This window comes from Perissodus microlepis, chromosome 5, assembly GCF_051167445.1.
Source record: "Perissodus microlepis isolate ML-2025 ecotype Zambia chromosome 5, ASM5116744v1, whole genome shotgun sequence".
NCBI classification, from domain to species: Eukaryota; Metazoa; Chordata; class Actinopteri; order Cichliformes; family Cichlidae; genus Perissodus; species Perissodus microlepis.
This window is the reverse complement of record NC_140465.1, coordinates 20,154,513-20,174,165: the sequence shown is the minus strand read 5'-3', so window position 1 is coordinate 20,174,165 and position 19,653 is coordinate 20,154,513. Positions and strand designations below refer to the sequence as shown.

Here is a 19,653-nt window from a genome sequence, read left to right as displayed (position 1 = left end):
TCACTCACTTTGACATACTGTCCCACAAAGTCAGTGACCTCTGAAGTGAAGCAGCCCGAGGCGTCCACAGGGCAGATAGGAGCCTGGTCCTTCTGGATGATGTTGTATTCAGTGCACACCCTATAATCATCCTACAGAGAGATAATATTACAGTTTAGAGATGGGTTTGACATGGTCTGGCATCTTTATTATCAATATAGTCTTCTGTATTATACCTTTTCACGGCTTTTTTCTTAGATTTATATTATACATATTATTTATTATTTTACAAATACAATTTGCACTACCCTCTTGCACAATGTCAACTACAGTTTTACTTTTGTTTTTTTCACTGTATATATAAACTTTTGCATTGCCTAGTATAAGGCCCTTATGCAGTGCCTGTGGCACTTTTAAGTTAACTCTGTTGTTTAAGAAATAAATTAGACTACACAATCTTAATGTTGATCATTTCATCTTAAGCTTGTTTTACAATTCCATTACTGCATATAGGTGCAACCAAAAGTGAACCCAGTTTCGACAGTGTAAAGATATGTTATGACTCCATATTAAATTCCTTGTTGAGCTGGATACTTTTTGCAGTGTTGAAACAAGCACTGCTGGTATGTGACAGCTATGCATGAAAGATCTGAGCACTGTCCGGCTGCAGATGTAATTTGTATTCAAACAGCCTGTCAAAACCCAAGACAGATGTGCCACATGGTCATTTCACATCTAGTCATACAATACAATTTGAAGAACGTAAATTGACAGTTCTTTCCCTTCTACTGTACAACTTCAGAGCTAATGTGCTTGTTTTTGATATGGTATTATTGACTGAAGAAGATCTTTTTCATTTTTTTTGAAAATCAAAATTATTGTGACAACTAAGTAAATTAAATTAAATGCAAATTTAAATGAGATGCTAACTACAAGGGTGTTGTTAACAGTTCAGAGATTGCTGTACAGAAAGCTAAGACGGTTGGTTGGTATTCAAAGCTGGCTATAGCCACTGGGGCACTTGTCTACCCTTGGCAAGGGCATCTAACCTATTAGCAATGACCCAATACATCTGATAGCACTACTGCATTGGACTCAATACACTGATACCATAGCACTCAAAACAAACACTCCTCGACAACAATACACCTCAACTTGAAATGAATTCGAAAATGTGTGTGCTCATTTCCTCTCATCTTAAATGCATACATTTAATTAAAATAATTTAAATTATCAGGCAAGAAACACAGCATCCTACATCAGATAAAAACACCCAATAAATCCACATAAGATGTTGATGCTCATAAGATAATTGTTTAAAATAGCATCCCAAGAATCTATGAAGTAACTCATCAGTTGAACCTTTAATTTTTCTGCTTTTTATGATTACTACAAACCAAGAGCAACACTTCTTTAACATTTAATTTTACTTTTTGCAGCTCCCCCTTATGTAATGAGCATTGCATGTTGTCACAGTTGCATGATTTTAGAAAAGATCCTACTTACAGCTCCAAAATAAGGTGCCTGGTGGACCACTCCTGTGCCCTCTTCCTCTTTGACATAGTTATCCGTCAAAACCTGGAAAGCTCCTTTCTCTGAACACTGAATTTAAAAAATGACAAGACATTAGATGAAGGGTGAGGACAGGGTGAGTAGTACAGCAACAATACAAACGCATGGATGCATTTAGATGTAAATAGAGGTGTCACTGTGCTGTGTTAATTAAAGACAGGCATACTGTTTAGTTTCTGAAAAACATTAGACATAACTGTGAAACAACCAGGAAGAAAAACTGTACTAACCTTTGCAAAGTACTGGAAAAGAGGCTTGTATTTTTTCCCTTTCAGTGTCTTACCAGGAAATCTAAAAAGCAAATAAAACACTTGAAACCTTCCTACAATAACTTTAATTCATAATTACTGCAGACACAAACCAGCAGAAAAGCTGTACAAGCACAGCTTCACAGGACAAAAGAAGTTTCCTCATATTGATTCCACTTTTTAAATCCAGACACCAGTTTGTTTTTCCGCACCAAAATCTTTCTAAACAGTGTCCCTCCAACTGTTGAGCTCATACAAAATAAATGAGAAGAAAGGAGCCGAACAACATGTTGATGGACTTATCTCAGTCACCTTGAGTTAGAACTGTGAGCAGTAGCTTTATGTAATGGTGTTTAAGCCTTAGAAGCAGCAGAGAGTAATTTGAGGACGTTCTTAGCCTTGAATTTCACCTCTCAGGCTCACACCAAAAAATTCAGACAAATCATCTTTACGATACAGTTTTTATAACTTATCTCACAGTAAAGGATAGATGTTAAATGTTTTTCTTTTTAAAAAGGGAGGTGATTTCACTTGGTAAGGACAGAAATTGCCTCAGGATCTTTGTGAGATCTCCATTTAAGGGCTGCGTTCATATTGGCAGCTGAGACAGTCCCGATGCACCGTTTCTGTAATCATAGTTCAAATAAAGGCGTCTGTGTCTGTGTTTAAGGGTTTTGTCCTTGTGGAAGAAGAAGAGGAAGGACTTTTTTTTTTTGTCTTGTTTACATCACCGGTTCAGTTATCTGATATACAGGATGAGAGGGGATAAATCATGCCTAGAAATTTGCTCCATCAGGTTTCAGTAAATTCTGTAGTCTTTATTCACTCACTTGTTTTCGTCATCTCACTACGCTTTATTTTTTTCTGCTATGTGCTTTCCCTGTGCTCCAGACTCATCCAGTGAGCTGAGAAATTGGAATTGTTCCCCTTTCTGCTGCAAAGAACAACACTTAGCTGGTAAAATACAACCTCTCCTAATCTGGCTGTTACAAATTTTAGCCACTCTGGAAGAGAAGTCATAACTCAACAAAAAACCTTTGACAAGAAACATTAAATACAAGTTTCTTACTCGTTGAAAAAGGCAGCAGCTGGGTTTCAAGTACAAAATGTTAACATTACATAAATAACTATAATTATATAATAACAACTATATTTCCAAAACAATCATGTATTGCTATCTAGACCTTTACTTCAACTTTTTCTAATTAAATTGAGACTAAAAACAAAAAATAAAAATCTGGAAATGCTTCAGTAACTACATAACACAACACGGTTTGTTTCTCTTTATTGCTTTTCAGAAGCATTTGTCAGCTGAAACAGCTTTAATTTTGGAAAGCAAATTAAGGCAACTAACGTAAGTCATGACGCCAGCAATCAGGGCACAAATCTAGAAATGCTCCTAACAAAAAGAAACAGCAGCTGCTGGCTCGTATTTTGTGTACCCTTTATTCACAGCTCTGGTTGCTAGCTGACTTCTTGTTAATAAAGTAAGACTGTATTGTACAGTATATTCACCTAAGGGAAATTACTTCCTCAGTAGCTCAGCAACAGACCGCTGCACTTTGGTGCCAACAGACTGAAGTGTGCACATTTTTAAAAATTTAATCCTTTGAACTTTTTATCTTTTTCTTCACTTATATAGCTTTTGTACTCACTTGTCAAGGATAGTGTACTCGCTCTCCGACTTAAACAGAGCCCCCAGTCTGGCCTCCATCATGATGTAGGTCTTGTGTGTGGTATTATCTAAGAGACAAAATAGAAAATCACGTTGGTTTTAGTTTTTTTGTAATTTTCTTGCTTTTCAAAATTTCCCATCACAGCTGTGGAGAGCATCAATCCAGATAAATCATTAACCAAAGACTCCTTTTACCAATTAATTTGCTACTGTTAAATGTAGGTGCACTTTAACCACAAACACTTTCAATGTCAGGCGATAGAACGATGTAGATTTGCAATGACTCAACAGTTATTCAGCGAGCTGACTGACAAATTTTTAGTTTGTCTACATCTGAAATGGATCACAAATGGTCATTCATTAAGCAAAGAACATATAACAGCAAACTTCATATCTTTAGGCGTGCACTGCTGGTCAGCAACAAAGATTTCTGAGGATGTAACTAGTGCATTTTCTTCACGTGTGATAACACTATTAACATAAACATCTTTATTTTTTACTTAACAGTCATTTAGAGCATTGGGGATGTACTCCTACAACTTGGAACTAATACACACATAATAGACAATTACATTTTGTCACACTAGATTATGGCAACAGACTTTTTACTTTCATTGCTCAGTCCTCTCAATAGTCCAGAATACAGCAGCTAGGTTGCTAACAAATTAGCCGATGGCCATACATCACCTCTGTTCTTGCTTTTTTTCATTAGCATCCAAAAGGAAAAAGGGAAATGCAGAAATGCACTTAAAAAATGTTTTTTTAATTACATATAAAGCCCTACACGGCCAGGCTCCTGTATGTTTAACGGACCTGTTGAGACCTTATTACAGCGATCTGCCTCACCAGTCACCAGCTCGGGGCCTTTTGACTGTTCCACACTGTGATCGCTTAATCTTAAACCTCTTAATCTTTAATTTTGGCTAAAATTCATAATAAATGTACATAAGTACATATGTATAAACAGATATAAGAACTTACGCTTGACTGTGTGCAACAGCTAGTTATTTATTTTTTTCCATCATTACTCATTCCTTCCTTTCTTGTGATGAAAAACGTGGCTGTTTTCAGCTCTTCATCACACCATCTTTGAACATTTAGCAAGTCCAGAGCAGACCCATAAATTAGATAAATAGAACTGGGGAAAAAAATAAATGAATAAAAATCGCACAAATAAAAAGATACGACAGTGGACCTGGTCCTCCAGTTTCTCAATCCCATAGTATAAATAGCTAAAAATGAAACCAGGTCCCTGTTGCATTTCCCCTTTTTGCATATAGTTTTGAAATCTCACAGTATGTATAATAAAGGGGGAATGACAAGGCAGATTTCTATGATGTGGTGCGTGGGGGGTATCCTGGTGATTTTTCAAAGTCTGTCATGTAAAAAGCCACAGCAGCATGATTTATCTTTATTGACCTGAATTTCAGGTGATGATAAATAGAAACTCATCCAACATGGCTCAGATCCATTCGTCTCATAGCTGTGCTGTATTCATGTCTGAAGGTCGATTTGTGAATAATAATAGTAACAGTGATGTAACATCTTGTTTCTGATAGGGTCCATCATCATCATCATAATAATAATGATAGCTGTCATACAGCCGTCACTGAGGGGGGAGAACTGAACCTTCTTCTACATACAGCCAAAAACAGATTGTAAGAAACATAAAAAGACGAGTCCCCAGTAACAGCAAAGATGACACTTGTGAAGAGGGCAAAAACCAAATGGCCTGAGACACTGAGACACAAAAAAGAGCGACGAGAGGGCAGCATCAATAAAAGATCTTTCTTCCCCTCAGTCGTGTGACAAATGACTGCACAGCTCAGACCTGCTGACAGCCCCCAACTCAAACAGCGACAAAAGCAGTGAGGGAAACAGGCAGACGTTAAAAGAGACGGACTGAGAAGGAATAAGCACAAGGAAGGACGAAAACAGGTGGATTTGAAAGGAAAGAAAGCGATAAGAAAAGAGTAGGAAGAACTGGGATGAAGATCGAGTGAGTGAACAAGGAGAGATAAAAAGAGACTGAGCTGATAAAAAAAAGACCACATTCATTGGTATTCCAAGGCGGTCTCCCATGCAGCACAGGCGGTGCAGTAATGATAACAGACTGTGCTTCAACACTGCCCCCTACAGTATCATCTGCGCTACGCCAAAGTAAAAGGAATCTAGGTCATCCTTTTAAAAACCCACCAGTTTCTCTCATAGGGAACCAAAACCTACAGCAGGAGGGTAACAGAAAAACAGTAGCCACCTCTCTTGAGTATCGTTTTTTTTTTTATATTTGAACAAGGACAAGGCTTTTTTTGAGTGGCCTGATTTGAGATTCAGCCACATTTTCAGGTTTGAGCTACACAATGTCTCTCGCACACACGCACCCCTACCAGCTAAAGCCAAAAAACACATCTTGATACATTAAAATAGGAAAAACAAGTGTTAATGCCATAAATAAACAATAGCTGATTTTTTTTCCAGAGGTTATTAGTTATACATTTGCATTTCCTGTTAACATGTTGCTGTAAAATGATTTATATATGGCTATATAAATATAATTAATTAACCCTCTAATTATTGCAAAAGTTTTGTATTTTTGCATTTAAAAAAATTGGGAAAAAATGTCTACTTTGTTTCATCAACTAGGTTTCATTGGTGTAGCTCTTTATACAACAGCCATGCAATTAATTAAAATGAATGGACTGAACAAAATAACAGCACCGCAAACTAAATCATGACAAACAAAAGCAAACACTTTTTCTGAAACTTCCATCAACCACTGTGACCTTCATGAAAGCAGGATTTATTGTAAGAATGTTGAATTAGACTACTGCATTAGTTTTCATTAAGAAACTGGAAAATGTGTTCGTGTACAGTATTGTTGTTCAGCAGAATAAAAACTGGATTAAGGTTGTTAAAAATGTGTCTTTTAACTATAGTAAACAAAACATTTGTAATATATTAAATTGTAGTCTAGCTTTACTCTCGTTTTTTGCAGACTATAGAGAAAGTTTTAGATCTTTCTGTTTAAAAGTTATTGCTTATAATTGCAAAAATACTTTAATGCCTTTACTTTAATGCAAGTTGGCCATTAGCGCAAACAGTCTTGTGTAAGATTCTGTTGTTTAAACCTGAAAGGAGCAATTTAGGTGGGTGATTGTATTTTCACTTAAGGATAAATCCTGCAGGATCATAACGGATGTTCATGCAAGTTACTGCCTGTGTGTTTTGTTTGAAGATAAAAACAAAGTTCCAGTCACACCAACACATTACGGGTCCATTATTTCCTACGGGTGCAATTTGCAAAGGCAGCACTCCTCTTCAGCTAATTTGTTCTTGTTTGTTCTTTCTGAATTAAAAGAAAACAAACATCTATCAGCTGATACTGTGGTCCAAAACACTAAAGCCACAAGGGAAACAAGATTTTCAGTCAGAAAAGTTTTGCCTCAGGCATCAGCATTTAAGCACTATCATTTAACAAAACTAGTTGTCCTGAGTGGTGCACTGCAAAGGAAGATTAATGGGTTAGAGTGGTATGTCGAGCCTGAAGCTAGAGTTTTCAGCAGCACAAAGGTGGCTGTTATTTGTTTTCTTCATTTAACCTGGCTAGATTACGAAACAACTTCACTAAACACAGCTGGCCTTAGCTGCCTTTAATCACCATGTTCCATGATTCTATCATGGCGATATGATAAGAGTGAGAGAATTTTTCAGCTGAAGGTTACATATGCTAAAGTTGCTATGTCGTATACTGCTAATGTCACAAAATGAGACTGTGCAGTTAACAGTTCCATAAACTAAATGTGTCACAGTGCCACTGGAATTTATATGCATTCAGTAGATCAGTGTTTCCCAACCACTGTCCCGCAAGAAATGATCAGGTGTACCGTGGAAGATTATCTGGTTTCACCTGATTGGTACTCTAAGCGACCTGCGTGAGTAATGGGCAGAACAATTACATTCTCTTCCGCTAGAGGGCAGTACAACCTGTTGTTCCAATTAAATAGGTTGCCAACTGCCAGTAAACAGAAGAGGACATGCTGCAAGTGAGATAACACTGCGCGTAATAGCAATAAATAAATATTTGAAAAGAAAAAGTAGTCAATCTGACCTGGGTCCTGGAGAAAATTTCAACCCAGATGAAGGCCCTAGCAAGAGTAGTGGTCAGAAGAAAGCAAAAAAGGTATACTGGGGACAAACCGCTATGCCTGGTGCATGGAGAAAAATCATCAATATGCTTTTGGTGACATTTTTGTTTGGTGGTGTGCCGTGTGATTTCTCTAATGTGAAATATGTGCCGTGGCTCCATAAGGTTGGGAAACACTACAGTAGACGATACAAAAAATTAATACATTTGTTCTTTAGACTCTTAATTCTCCTTACCCGAGTCCGTTTTAGGCTAAATTGCTGATAAAGCAACTAACGTCTATTGGCATTCATCACAGGGAGAAATCACTCACTCCTTCACCATAAAACTGAATCATTTTTGAATGCACTTCCACTTATACTCAACTGTATCAATCATTAAGAGCACATATGTCACGTTATCAGTAAATGATAATACCAAGTATGCATTAAGTGGTAAAATAAATATACTGATCTACCAATTTACAAGATTAACTATTTTCTGCTGCATTCCTTGTTTACATTTTTACAGTTACAGTGTTGCTTTTTGTCATAATATTTTCTCTCATTTTCTTCATATCTCTCCATGACCTGCTCCTCTTTACTGTAGCATTTAGTAATTGGCTGAGTTAAAAAAGTGTAAAACCACTGATTGTAAGGAACAATGTGCATAACTGCAATGACTTGAAGAAACAGCAACCCTTGTAGCGTACCTGGTTGTAGCACAAGACGTGTGCTATGTTCTTTGCTCACCTTTGACCTTGACATAAAGTAATTCTGGGTTCACACACAGGGCCAGGTTGCTCGGCAGTGTCCATGGTGTGGTTGTCCAGGCAATCAAAGCAACATCCTCATTCTCAACCAGTGGGAAGTTGACAATCACCGAGGGGTCCTGAACATCCTGGAGACAAGCATTAAGCATAGAAACAAGGTCAACTTTGTTTTAAGAAGTACAGTACCTGCACTTACAATAGAAGCAACCATAGCCGTGTTACATTACACCAGCAAATATGTAAAGAGGTAATGTTCTGTGCCAACCTTGTAGTTCTGATTGGCCTCAAAGTTGGACAAGGGGGTGTTGCAGGCAGTGGAGAAAGGCATAACTTTGACACCTCGGTACACCAGACCCTTGTCATACAGCTGTTTGAAAACCCACCTGAGAGAAAGAAAACAAACATTTTAAAATAAAGAAGAAAACATCAACTCCACAAAACGCAACAAGTTTCAAAGATTCTGTGTCTAGTAAGTTAAATTGCAACAGTTTCACACATGAATACATAAAATTGTTAGCTTCATCTCTCTGGTAACAGTTAAAAATCGTTCAGACTGATTTCCCACATAGCATTCATCAAATATGACAGAGCATTTATGAAAAGAGTCAGGTCATGGGCCAGTGGTGAGAAGAAATGAGAGAAGGTTAAGTTAAAGACCATTTTATATTCTCCCACAGGCTGTATTACTGATGAATTTCAAAACTTATTTTCCTGCTAAAGCCTTTAATTAATAACCAATATGAGTGCAAAGGGATGCTCATCCTCACTTCTCACAGGGAATCCATTGATATATTTTGCATCAACTGCATCATTTATAATCACGAGAGAGTGAATTCTGATGCAACTATTACAATATATAACAGTGCACAAGCACTGCATACAAAGACATAAAGCTGGGACTTGCACTCTTCTACATTTATCTTAATATGCAATAAACTACAAAAGCTGTGCACAATGTTATGTGAACACAATGTTGTTTTGACTGTTCACAGACCTAAATGTGTAGAACAGAGCATATTTCCTGCCCTCAACATGGCTATTTAAATGTTACAGAGGAAATCTTGACATTGAGCATCTGAAGGAAGAAAACAATTGCCTAACACAAGCTAAATATGTTGCTTTTTTCACTTAATACAAGATATTTTGACTTGAAATAAGTGAAAAGAAATCTGCCAATGAAACAAGTGAAAATTATTTAGTTTTTCTCTAGTTACAAGATTCACTGTCTTGAAACAAGTTCATATAGCTTACTGGAATGTTGCTTTGTAGCTGATTTTGTCTTATTTTAAGTGTAATGAGATATTTTGACTAGAAATAAGACAAATATACTTGTTAAGATTTTGAGTTTTTGCAGTGTACATACAGAGGGCTCTATATCCATAAATAACTTTCATTTTCAATAGCGTGCAAATCTCTTGAGCCACACCTCATAGTGTTTGCATGCAATTTTGTCTTTAAACACAATAGCTTAAAAGGTTTTGAATGAATTCTGATAAAACTTTGTAGGGGTGTAGAGTGGGGTAAAGTTACTTGTTAAATTATATATTGCATCCACCAAGGTATTCAAGGTCAACTCAATAATTTGTTGGTTAAAAATTGACAAAAAGCCTTTTAGTCATAGTTTCTTACACCTGCAAGTTGTCTGTTATTGTCAATGTTATGTTATGATATGTCAAACTTAGAGGAGAACTAATTCTTTCAGATTCTTTGAGAAAGAGCAAATTTTAGATGAAAAATCGTGTATCTCAACATGCTGTAAAGTGTGTCCTTAAAAACTTATGGGAAACCTGAGAGATGCATCTGTCCCTCTATCTGCTTTTCACTGAAGCTTCATCAGAAATGCTCTCAGTGGAAGGATGGCTGTCAAGAATCTACTCATAAGGAAGGGAAATATAGAGAAAAGCCTGGGGTATGCCAAATTGCACAAGAACTGGACTGAAAATCAGTGACAGCAGGTCTGACTGAGTGAAGAATCCAAACTGGAGATTTCTCCTCATCAATATGTATGGAGGAGGTCAGGAGACAGGTACAACAGTGAGTGTCTACAGTGATTTGTAAGACACGTGGAGGTTCTGCCATGGTTTGGGGCTGCATTTCAGCCAGTGGCATTGAAGAGCTTGTCAAAATTGATTGAACTATGAAGGCTGCAAAGTACTGTCACACCACCATGCAATACCACCAGTAAAGCATGTGATTGGCAACAGCTTCATTTTCATTCATTACAATGATCCCAAACATACTGCCCACGTAGTAAAAGCATAGATGGATAGAAAAAAAAATCTGAACATAGAATGGAAAAACAAAATACTTTGAGTGTTCAATTGGAGTAGAAAAGCATAATATAAGTATCCATTTACCATATCAGACAACATTACTGAATTGGTGTGGGATCACACTGACATAGAACACAACAACAGGCAATTGTTTAAATTCTACAACATAATGGTCAAGTCTCACTGAATGTATTTTGGGATTTTGCAGAAGCTGGTGCAACCAGATCAGTCTGATTACTTCGGTTGGCTAAAACAAACAACTGCACTGTCACAAAGCATGCAGAGAAAAAGAAACCAAAAACTCAAGAGTACAGCATATATTTGCAACTTAATGCCCGAATAGTCAGGACCTAACATGAAGTAATGGTTTGTGTGTCTGACACACATCATGCGTGTTGGTCTTATTTAATGACAAAGCACCCCCTCTCAGGATAAATCCTGCGTTCTGCCTGAGCTGTCAGATTTAGCCAGATAACAGCTACCCAAAACCTCAGAGACCCTACATAGTCCCCATGAATATACAGATTCTCTTTCAGGTGCATTTCATTGATTTGCACTGCTCTTGGTAGATTCTGCTGCTCATTGTTGAAATAAACTGGCTGCATTTGTGTTCAGAAATTTGCACATTGCCAATCCAAAAACACCCTTCCATAGCCCCACACCATGTTTTTGCAATTGCTGCAGTCAAAACAAGTCTTTATAAAACGTGCATTTTTTCCCCTTTTTACATACATACCAGACAGTCTCCATGAACCATGGGTAAAGGGTCTTGTAGTCATTTTGGAAGTCAATCCATCGTCCCATTCGCTTTACTGAAGCCTAGATACAATTACAAATGCACGTAAAAATGAAAAGAACAAATTACCATGGTAAATATATGCAGGGCGATTTGTTATAGATTTTTATGATATGAATTTAGATGTAACACATATTTACAACTACTTTAGAAGGTCACTCGTTATGCAGGCTTACAAATGCCAAGAAATTCACCACAACATTCAACATGAACCTAGCCCTACTACAGGGGTGGGCAATTCCAGGCCCTGAGGGCCGGTGTCCTGCAGGTTTTAGCTCTCACCTTGGGTCAACACACCTGAATCACATGGCCTCTGGAGAACTGCAGGAGCTAATTTAGCCATTTAAATCAGCTGTGTTGGTTCAAGGACACATCTAAAACCTGCAGGGACACCGGCCCTCGAGGCCTGGAGTTGCCCACCCCTGCCCTACTATTTAGTGTAAACTGTGTTTTGCTCTTAGTGAGATAAACTGGACTCACCTCCCACTCGTTGGAGTATCTCATTACAATGCTTCGGCATTGTTTGTTGTACTCAGCAATGCCCATTTTGGCCACATCTTCCGGTCCTTTGATCCCCAAAGTCTTATCAATCTCATACTCCTACATAAAACACACAGGATTTGACAAATACTAAATATTAACGGACCACATTGTAACATTGAATTGAAACATTAAAAAGACAGCTATGGCAAATTCTTACCACAGGTAGGCCATGACAGTCCCATCCAAAGCGCCGGTCCACATAGAAGCCACTCTGGTGGTAAAAGCGAGTAACAATGTCCTTGATGGTACCAGCTAAGATGTGACCATAGTGGGGTAGACCAGTGGCAAAGGGAGGTCCATCATAGAAGGTGTACCTGGTTTGAGAGATAGGTAGCAAATGCAAATCTTGAATACTGCTATGTGGAACAGCATTTTTGTTAACTGATAAAACAAACTTGCAACATGCTATACATTTATTTATACAGCACACAGCAAATAAATCTATCAATAATTAAAAGAAAAACAAATAATTTAAGACCAATAAAAATAATCAAATGAAAAGACACAAAGTTTTAATATTTAGAGAATAATAAATCATAAAATAATAAGAGAGACACATTAGGGAGAATGACACTGTAATTCAGAATCTGAGAAAGCTATTAAAAAGAGGTATGATTTCAGCTGGTATTTAAATACTATTAGTAGGTAGATGACCCAATTCCAGAGTTTTGGACTTGGGCTGTATGAGACAATTGTCAGGAATATGAGACAATCGGGAATTTGTAATTACTAAAATCTGCTTATCGCTGGAGTGAGCAATGTGGGACACAAGATATCTGAGTGAGATATCTAAGTGAGCGACATGGGTCATAACCTGGATCATTTTCTTACAAGCACTTATATATGAGTAATAATATTTTCACAAAAAGCCAGTGTAACGATTTAAGAACAGGCAAAATATGATCATCCTTCCAGGTACCAGTCAGGAGTCTAGGAGCTGCACTTTGACACACCAGTAATAACAACTGTGATATTAGTGTTTTGCTCAATTCAACATATAATGAATTACAGTAATCCAGTCTGCATGTAATTAAAGCATAAATAACCTTCTCACAGTTGCTGATGAAAAGAAATGTTTTAACTTTAGTTAAGAGTGTAGATTGAGAAAAGCTTCCTGATTTGATCTGCAAATTTAAAGAATGAATATGAAAATAACACAGATATGATCCTAAGCTATGAAAGAATAATGGGAAGTGTAACACTTTACTTTCACTTTTACTTTCATTACACTTTTTTTGAGAGCCAAGTTTTAACCTGAGGTAAACAACAGGTTATTTTCTTAACCAATTATCCAGTCAAGGTCAACGAGGGGCTGGAGCTGACTCCAAAAACAAACAAACAAACAAACCCCCAAACATACAGATACAAGAAGAACATGCAAATTTCAAACAAAAAAGGCCCAGCTGATAATCAGGTTTGAATCCAGAACATCATAGCTGTGACGCAATGATAACACAGTATTTGTACTTTCTGATATTATACTACCATACACTCTTTTCATAGCTACCTTGTTTTTTCCAATGGACCTGTGTTTTACAATAAGTTATAATAAATGGTGGATTTTTAGACGTTTATACTGGAGATTGTCCGAACCAACACATTCCAAGCAAAAAGCTAACTTAATCTAAACACACTTCAACCAAATTTCAGGATTATCTTAGGTTATTCACAGCTTGTGTGTAAATATGTTTTGTTCGTTAGGAAATGGGAGCACCTAGAGAAAACCCATACAGATACAAGAAGAACATGGAAATTTGCAACTGGATTTACCTGGGTCTGTTCTTGGACTGTTTGAGGCATTCCTGGAAGCAGTCCTTTTCATTCCAAAAGTTTATAATCTTCTCCTCTTCAGAGGGAAAGTTAATGTTTTCAGGAACCTGCTCCACCATTGCGTCTGTGAGGACAAACAAAACTCAAATGTTATTTAATACACTCACAGAACAGGAATTATAGTTTGTGCTTCCTGCCAAGATCATCACATGCACAATTTTTTTAATGCATTAACAAACTAGAACTGTAAAGGATCACCTATTAAAATATCCCTAGTTATCCCTATTTTATAAAAGTGAACAATTAAATCTCACTTTCAAGTTAAAAACTTTTAGACTCCATGACGCAAAAGTTTCTGATCAAATAACTAAACTGAGCCAACGCCTAACGAAACTACCTGTAAGCATATTTTCTAAATGAATGCCTTTCACGCTCCTCTGATAAAGGTTCTTAACTAAAAATAAAACTAAAATCTAAAGCTGCATGCGAAAAAAAAGTTAACAAAAATAATAACACAAAACTACAGTAGTTTTAGTATTTGTTAGATTAGTAAAAAAAAAAAATAATAATAATAATAATAATAATAATCACAATTTGCCTGATGAGTCATGTTTATTGAGACTTTGGAGGTATGCAACACTGTGAGTCAACTTCTCTCACTGACTTCTGTATTTTATTGTAACACTGTACTGACTTCCCTAACTAAAAGGACTAAAACAGAGAACATTTTCAAACAACAAACTGAAACTGGCAAAACCAATTTGTAAACTAAATGCAAAACCTAAAAAATTATAATAACTCTGCCTCTCATTCTTTGATGTGCCAAAAACCTGTCAGAGCTCAATACTTTCTTAGCAAAACATGCTGTCCCTTTTTTCTAGGAATCATGTTTAACCCTAAAGTCAAGCCTAGCTATACGTTATTTCTACCTCCGACATATAATCACTCTAAATTTGACCAAAGTGATAATTAAATCTGATAAATCACTTTTCCACAGCAGTCAGTTCGCATCCGAGAAATGACGCCTCCTTGTTGTTAGCTGGAAGGCTAAGCTAGTAAGTCGGCGCTTCAGTTAGTTAGCTTGTAGCTGAAGGAAACGCAAAGTTTATTAAAAATTACGTTCAGTCGCTCACTCACACTGACAGCCGTGCAGCGCAGTGTTGCTGCGACCAAACCTTCATATTAAGGCCATTACTAAGTTTGAATGCAGGTACTCACATGCTGTCCGAACCCGGCTGACAAGACACGAGAAATGATGCAAGCTGGAGTCAGAGCGTGAGCGGAAGTGACGACTAATGGACGGCAAACAGCGTTGTTGCATGAAAATAAAAATAAAACGCTAAATTACATAGACAGGAACAACAAAACAAAACTCCACAAAAACATCTCCTAATCTTATCTTCAAATTCAGTGATTTGTTTTTTAAATAATGAAATTCGTGTTTTTAAAAAACACTATTAATCTACTTGTTTTACTTACTAACTTTTACTACGACTAAATTATATTTTGTTCCCACTTTGGTTCTTTCTTTTTATATTTTATTCTGTTCATTCCTGTGACTATATGCCATCTACTAAAGGTTTAAAAATAAACCACAAGTTTTAAACATTTTTTTCCAATTAAAAAAAACTTAAACATTTTGGACTACCCTATATTTTCAGTAAATTTACTTCCTAAGATACAAAGACTTTACGAAGTGCAATATAGATCTATGTTCAGCCTCTATGCATTTTTTTTTTTTTGGGGGGGGGTATTTGCTCTAGTTGACTCCACCTCTACAGGTTTTTTTGTGGAATAACAATTCTCTGCCACGGATAGGGCACAAAAGATGTGAAAATGCTATAAGTCATCAGATCTCAGCCCCACTGTATGGGCGGTTTGGGTCTAATATGAAAGAAAAGAAAGAAAGAAGAAAGTGTACTTTTATTGATCCCCGTGGGGAAATTCCTCTCTGCATTTAACCCATTCACTCAGTGGGCAGCCATATGTTAAAGACCGACAACATCATCAAAACACGAAATGAGTAAATATCATTGTCAAGACACGGTGAAGCTTTTCTGGCAGCAAGGAGGTCCATCACTTCACTTCCTGCTGTTGAATTGCTTTAGTTATTACCCATGTGATAACACCTGTGCAATGATTTTGTGTTCACATGGTAATATCACACTTTGATGACTTCCATTCATGGTGTTTCAAATCTTTGCACGGGATTAAGGAAAGGGGAAAAAAGATGCTAGAAGTCAACTTGATTTATTCAACTCCCTTCCTTATTAGAATATATTTCTGTCACAGCTTGTTAGTGATTTTAGAAATCTAGAGAAAGTTCTTATTTCTATTGAGGTTGTGCAAACTTCATCTATCCTGATTAAAACCGTTCCCCCCCCAATCTTTGCAATATTTCAAACTCAACCATTATCCAGTTTTCTACATACTTTCAGTTTTGATGAACAAACTAGAGACACATTAGAAAGAAATAAACCCTTAATAACCAATAACACAATTTATTCTATAGAACCAGAGAGAAGCAGGAACCTCAATAAAGAACAATCAGATGTTGGTGTGTTAACAAAGCATAGCTTTATTTCGATGATGGTAACACAAAATGGACTCTGACAGACATGAGGTGATGGGCTAGCTGCTTATTTCTCCATAGCGGCCTTCCGTGCTGCCTTCAAGCCCTTCTTGTTGTGCTTCTTAGCAAAGCGCATATTCCTCAGGAACTTGGGGTCCACCTGCAACAAAGTAAACAAGCAGAGTTAGCAGGTTCACTGAACTGAAAGTTCAGAAAGTTTTCTTCGAAGCAAAATAAACTTTAATAACACAATGCAAAAATAATTATTTCATTTTAACAGGTTAGGGAGAGCTTTGGACAGACAGAGTAATGTTAGCAGCTTTGTATCATGTATTAAAACAGTGCTAACCTAAATGAAACTTTGATAAACCTTACCTAATCCAACAGTCCAAAATTACCAAGGACCTCTCTGTTACTCTGCACATTCACACACACTTTAATAACCAGATTATAATAATAACCAGGAGGTCTTTCAGCAGTGATCAATTTTTTTAATGTAAAAAAAAAAAAAAAGTAAATAAATACTGATCCTAAGTAAATGTTAGGAATTTAAAAAAGACAGTTTTCACCAACAGAATCTGATCTATAAATAACCAAAAGATGTCAGACAGACCTCTGACATTTTTATTTTCACACACAAGCAGCAGCATTTACAGTAATGGACAGATCACAGTTATACAGTCAGGTGCAGGGGCCTTGACTTGAATATTCTGAATAACAGATGGGTTACAGTTTTATTTTGTTGTAATGCAATAATTTCTCAGGTTTCTCAGACAAGAATTACACTAAGTCTCAATATGACAATTAACTGGCCTATCTGTATAATTTCAAACCAACTTGTCTCTCTGTGTTTATGCCTGATTGGGAGCAGGTCTCTGAATTAATCATCAATCCAGAACGCAACCATCTTAAGGAATTAATAAATTAGCTTGGGTGGGCGGTAGCTAAATAATTAATGAATGCACATTCTGATGATTCGAGCCTACTGCTATAGCAAAGGTGTGTCTTTACGTTGCTAATGCTTGCAACAATTCAATTCAATGCGTTTGTTTTACTTGTATTTACAAAAATCAGAACAATAGTCACCTGAAGGTGCTTTATATTGCAAGGTAAAGGCCCTACTGTCCCAACAAACACCCTATGAGCGAGCACTGGGCAAAAGTGCTAAAGAAAAACTTCCTTTCAACAGGAAGAAACCCCAAGGAGACTAGGTAGGGCCTGTCTTAGAGCATGAACCACTTGTCACCCTCCAGAGATGATTTGTTACCAAAGGGAATTACTTCAACAACTTGAAAATAAATAAATAACTTTAATTAATTAATAACTTTAATTAATAAGGGTCCAGTACTTAAATACGCAAAAAACTATTCCAACTAAACATAGAAAGAAAGCTTGCTTCACAGTTTCGGTCCTTTTGATTGGTATTTGCTATTTCATGCAAAAACACTATTGAATCAAATCAAGCTACGCCAACTGCTGCTGATCTGCGATCCAAATGTAAATAAATACCTCAACTCTAGGAAGAACAAATGATGGATGTAAGTAGTTACAATTGTGAACACATTTTGGAAAAACAGGGCTTTAAACTACTCTTTAAAAAGCTTGACCAGATGTACAATACCTGATGAGTTACCATTTGTTATTGTTAAACAGCTATTTTATAATTTCACAAGAAATTGTCAGGGAAAACACTGCCTGGGCTACTTTTGTCCTCACATTGAACTTATGTCACTGCATATAATGCTATCAATACTACTGCTGTCGTTTTATTTCAAAATATTCCTTCTTCAAATTAGAAAGTCACTAGTAACAGCAGCACACTGGAAAAGGCTGACAGAAAACGCTGTAACTGTAAATGCTGCTGCTGCAAGCAAGCGCAAATGCAACGGTTTACATTTAGAGATACTCCATATATTACATTTTAAGGCAATAACACCCACTCCTAATTACTCACTTCATTACAAAAGTTATACAAAACACACTTTACTACAGAGGATTTGAACATGAGCTGCTGTTTTTTTTTTGTTTGTTTTTTTCAAAGATACAAACATGTAAAACTGTAACAATACGCACCCCCTTCAGAGATTCATATCGCTGTGATCGTGGCTTCTTGATGCCATTCCTGTGGTGTTTCCGAGCTGTTCAAATAAAAAGGAGCGACAATTAATACAAAGCAGCTAGCTTTGCAATATTTAACTACAGGCATGTAGCTAAACCTCAAAGCTAACGCAACAGCGCCACATCTCGTTAAAACGACTTTCCAGTTACTTCAGCAGTTACTTACACTGGTTGTGGGTTGTGTGGTTCTTAGACTTGGCCATTTCGACGCTGGTTAATCTAAAAGTAAAGAAAAGGAGGGAGAAATGCACATCAGACCTTAATCTGTAGTTACCATCAGTATTAACTGGGATTGGATTAGCATCAGGTGGCTAACGATGCTTCATTCATTTCAACAAGCTGTGCCTGTCGGAAAAAATTCTGGGTAGCAACAGAATTACGATATAAAACTACACATGAAATAAATAATAATTAAAAAAAACTACGTAAAATGACTGTGCGGCTGTGCTCAGAAAGACTGCCTGGTGGTCGGAAGCTACTGCGAAGCTACAGCTCTGCTACACAGAGCGTTAGCACGCCTTGAACATCATTTTCAGGCTTTATTTGGGATCCCATCTAAACAATACTGCCATGGATCCATCATTAAGAAAGCCCCTCATCTAAATCACTGTCTGTTTCTTTGCAAACATATGAAATACACTCAGATTGATGAGGATTTTTTTAAGAGTCCCCGGGTTGGGGAAAATAGATACCTGCCACACGAACAGACGACAACCGGAAGAGAAAGAAAACCCGAGCGAGCAGAAAAAGATAAAGAGTGGAGCCAAGAGAGGAAGTCAGCGGCAGAAGAACAGATGTGGATGGTGACAGCGCCTCCTGCTGATTGGTGGGTCCTTCTACAACAGGCTGGAGTCTACGACAAGCCACTGGATGTCACTCACAGCCTTTCTGTTTCACAAATGAAAACGTGACAGGTCTGCTTGTAACTATAAGACCCACTGATTTGATTTTGACTGATTCTCCTCTGCATAATCTTTCACTTTTGTTTTTGCATTTGGAAAGTATATATTTGGAGCAGAACTATATAAATAAAAGGAACAAAAAGCATCAGAAATACAAAACAGGCCAAAATGTATATAAATGCAATTTTGTTGAATGTACACTTCCTTTTTCTCCATGGTATTTTTTCTGTCATGAATGGACTGGTTCTTATATAGCGCTTTTCTACTCTGAGCACTCAAAGCGCTTTATACAACTAATTCATTCACCCAA

General features: G+C 37.0%; 2 protein-coding genes across 2 annotated transcripts in view; both read right to left on the bottom strand.

The window, feature by feature from the left end:
• The window catches only part of iars1 (isoleucyl-tRNA synthetase 1), a 58,211-nt gene extending 42,762 nt beyond the window's left edge, over positions 1 to 15,449 (bottom strand). Inside the window, exons 1-11 of the mRNA XM_084928650.1 lie at positions 14,970 to 15,449; positions 13,752 to 13,875; positions 12,139 to 12,295; positions 11,919 to 12,038; positions 11,379 to 11,461; positions 8,635 to 8,752; positions 8,350 to 8,497; positions 3,455 to 3,542; positions 1,782 to 1,842; positions 1,486 to 1,581; positions 9 to 131 (exon numbers count right to left, since the gene is read on the bottom strand). Coding sequence (XP_084784776.1) covers positions 9 to 131; positions 1,486 to 1,581; positions 1,782 to 1,842; positions 3,455 to 3,542; positions 8,350 to 8,497; positions 8,635 to 8,752; positions 11,379 to 11,461; positions 11,919 to 12,038; positions 12,139 to 12,295; positions 13,752 to 13,875; positions 14,970 to 15,072 — 1,221 coding nt within the window. The 5' untranslated portion in view covers positions 15,073 to 15,449. The remainder of the gene's footprint in view (positions 1 to 8; positions 132 to 1,485; positions 1,582 to 1,781; positions 1,843 to 3,454; positions 3,543 to 8,349; positions 8,498 to 8,634; positions 8,753 to 11,378; positions 11,462 to 11,918; positions 12,039 to 12,138; positions 12,296 to 13,751; positions 13,876 to 14,969) is intronic.
• An 856-nt stretch (positions 15,450 to 16,305) lies between these two features.
• On the bottom strand, positions 16,306 to 19,210 carry rpl29 (ribosomal protein L29). Its single transcript, XM_084928653.1, has 4 exons — positions 19,134 to 19,210; positions 18,608 to 18,660; positions 18,397 to 18,461; positions 16,306 to 16,483 (listed from the first exon to the last, which is right to left on the bottom strand). Exons 2-4 carry the CDS (start codon positions 18,642 to 18,644, stop codon positions 16,391 to 16,393), a joined length of 195 nt encoding a protein of 64 aa, XP_084784779.1. The 5' UTR covers positions 18,645 to 18,660; positions 19,134 to 19,210; the 3' UTR covers positions 16,306 to 16,390.
• Positions 19,211 to 19,653: the final 443 nt, after the last annotated feature.

Coding starts and splice junctions, on each gene's coding strand:
- rpl29 (XM_084928653.1), bottom strand. CDS start 18,644: ATGGCCAAGTCTAAGAACCACACAACCCACAACCAGT. Junction 18,462..18,607: donor CCACACAACCCACAACCAGT/GTAAGTAACTGC, acceptor TTATTTGAACAG/CTCGGAAACACCACAGGAAT. Junction 16,484..18,396: donor GATATGAATCTCTGAAGGGG/GTGCGTATTGTT, acceptor ACTTTGTTGCAG/GTGGACCCCAAGTTCCTGAG.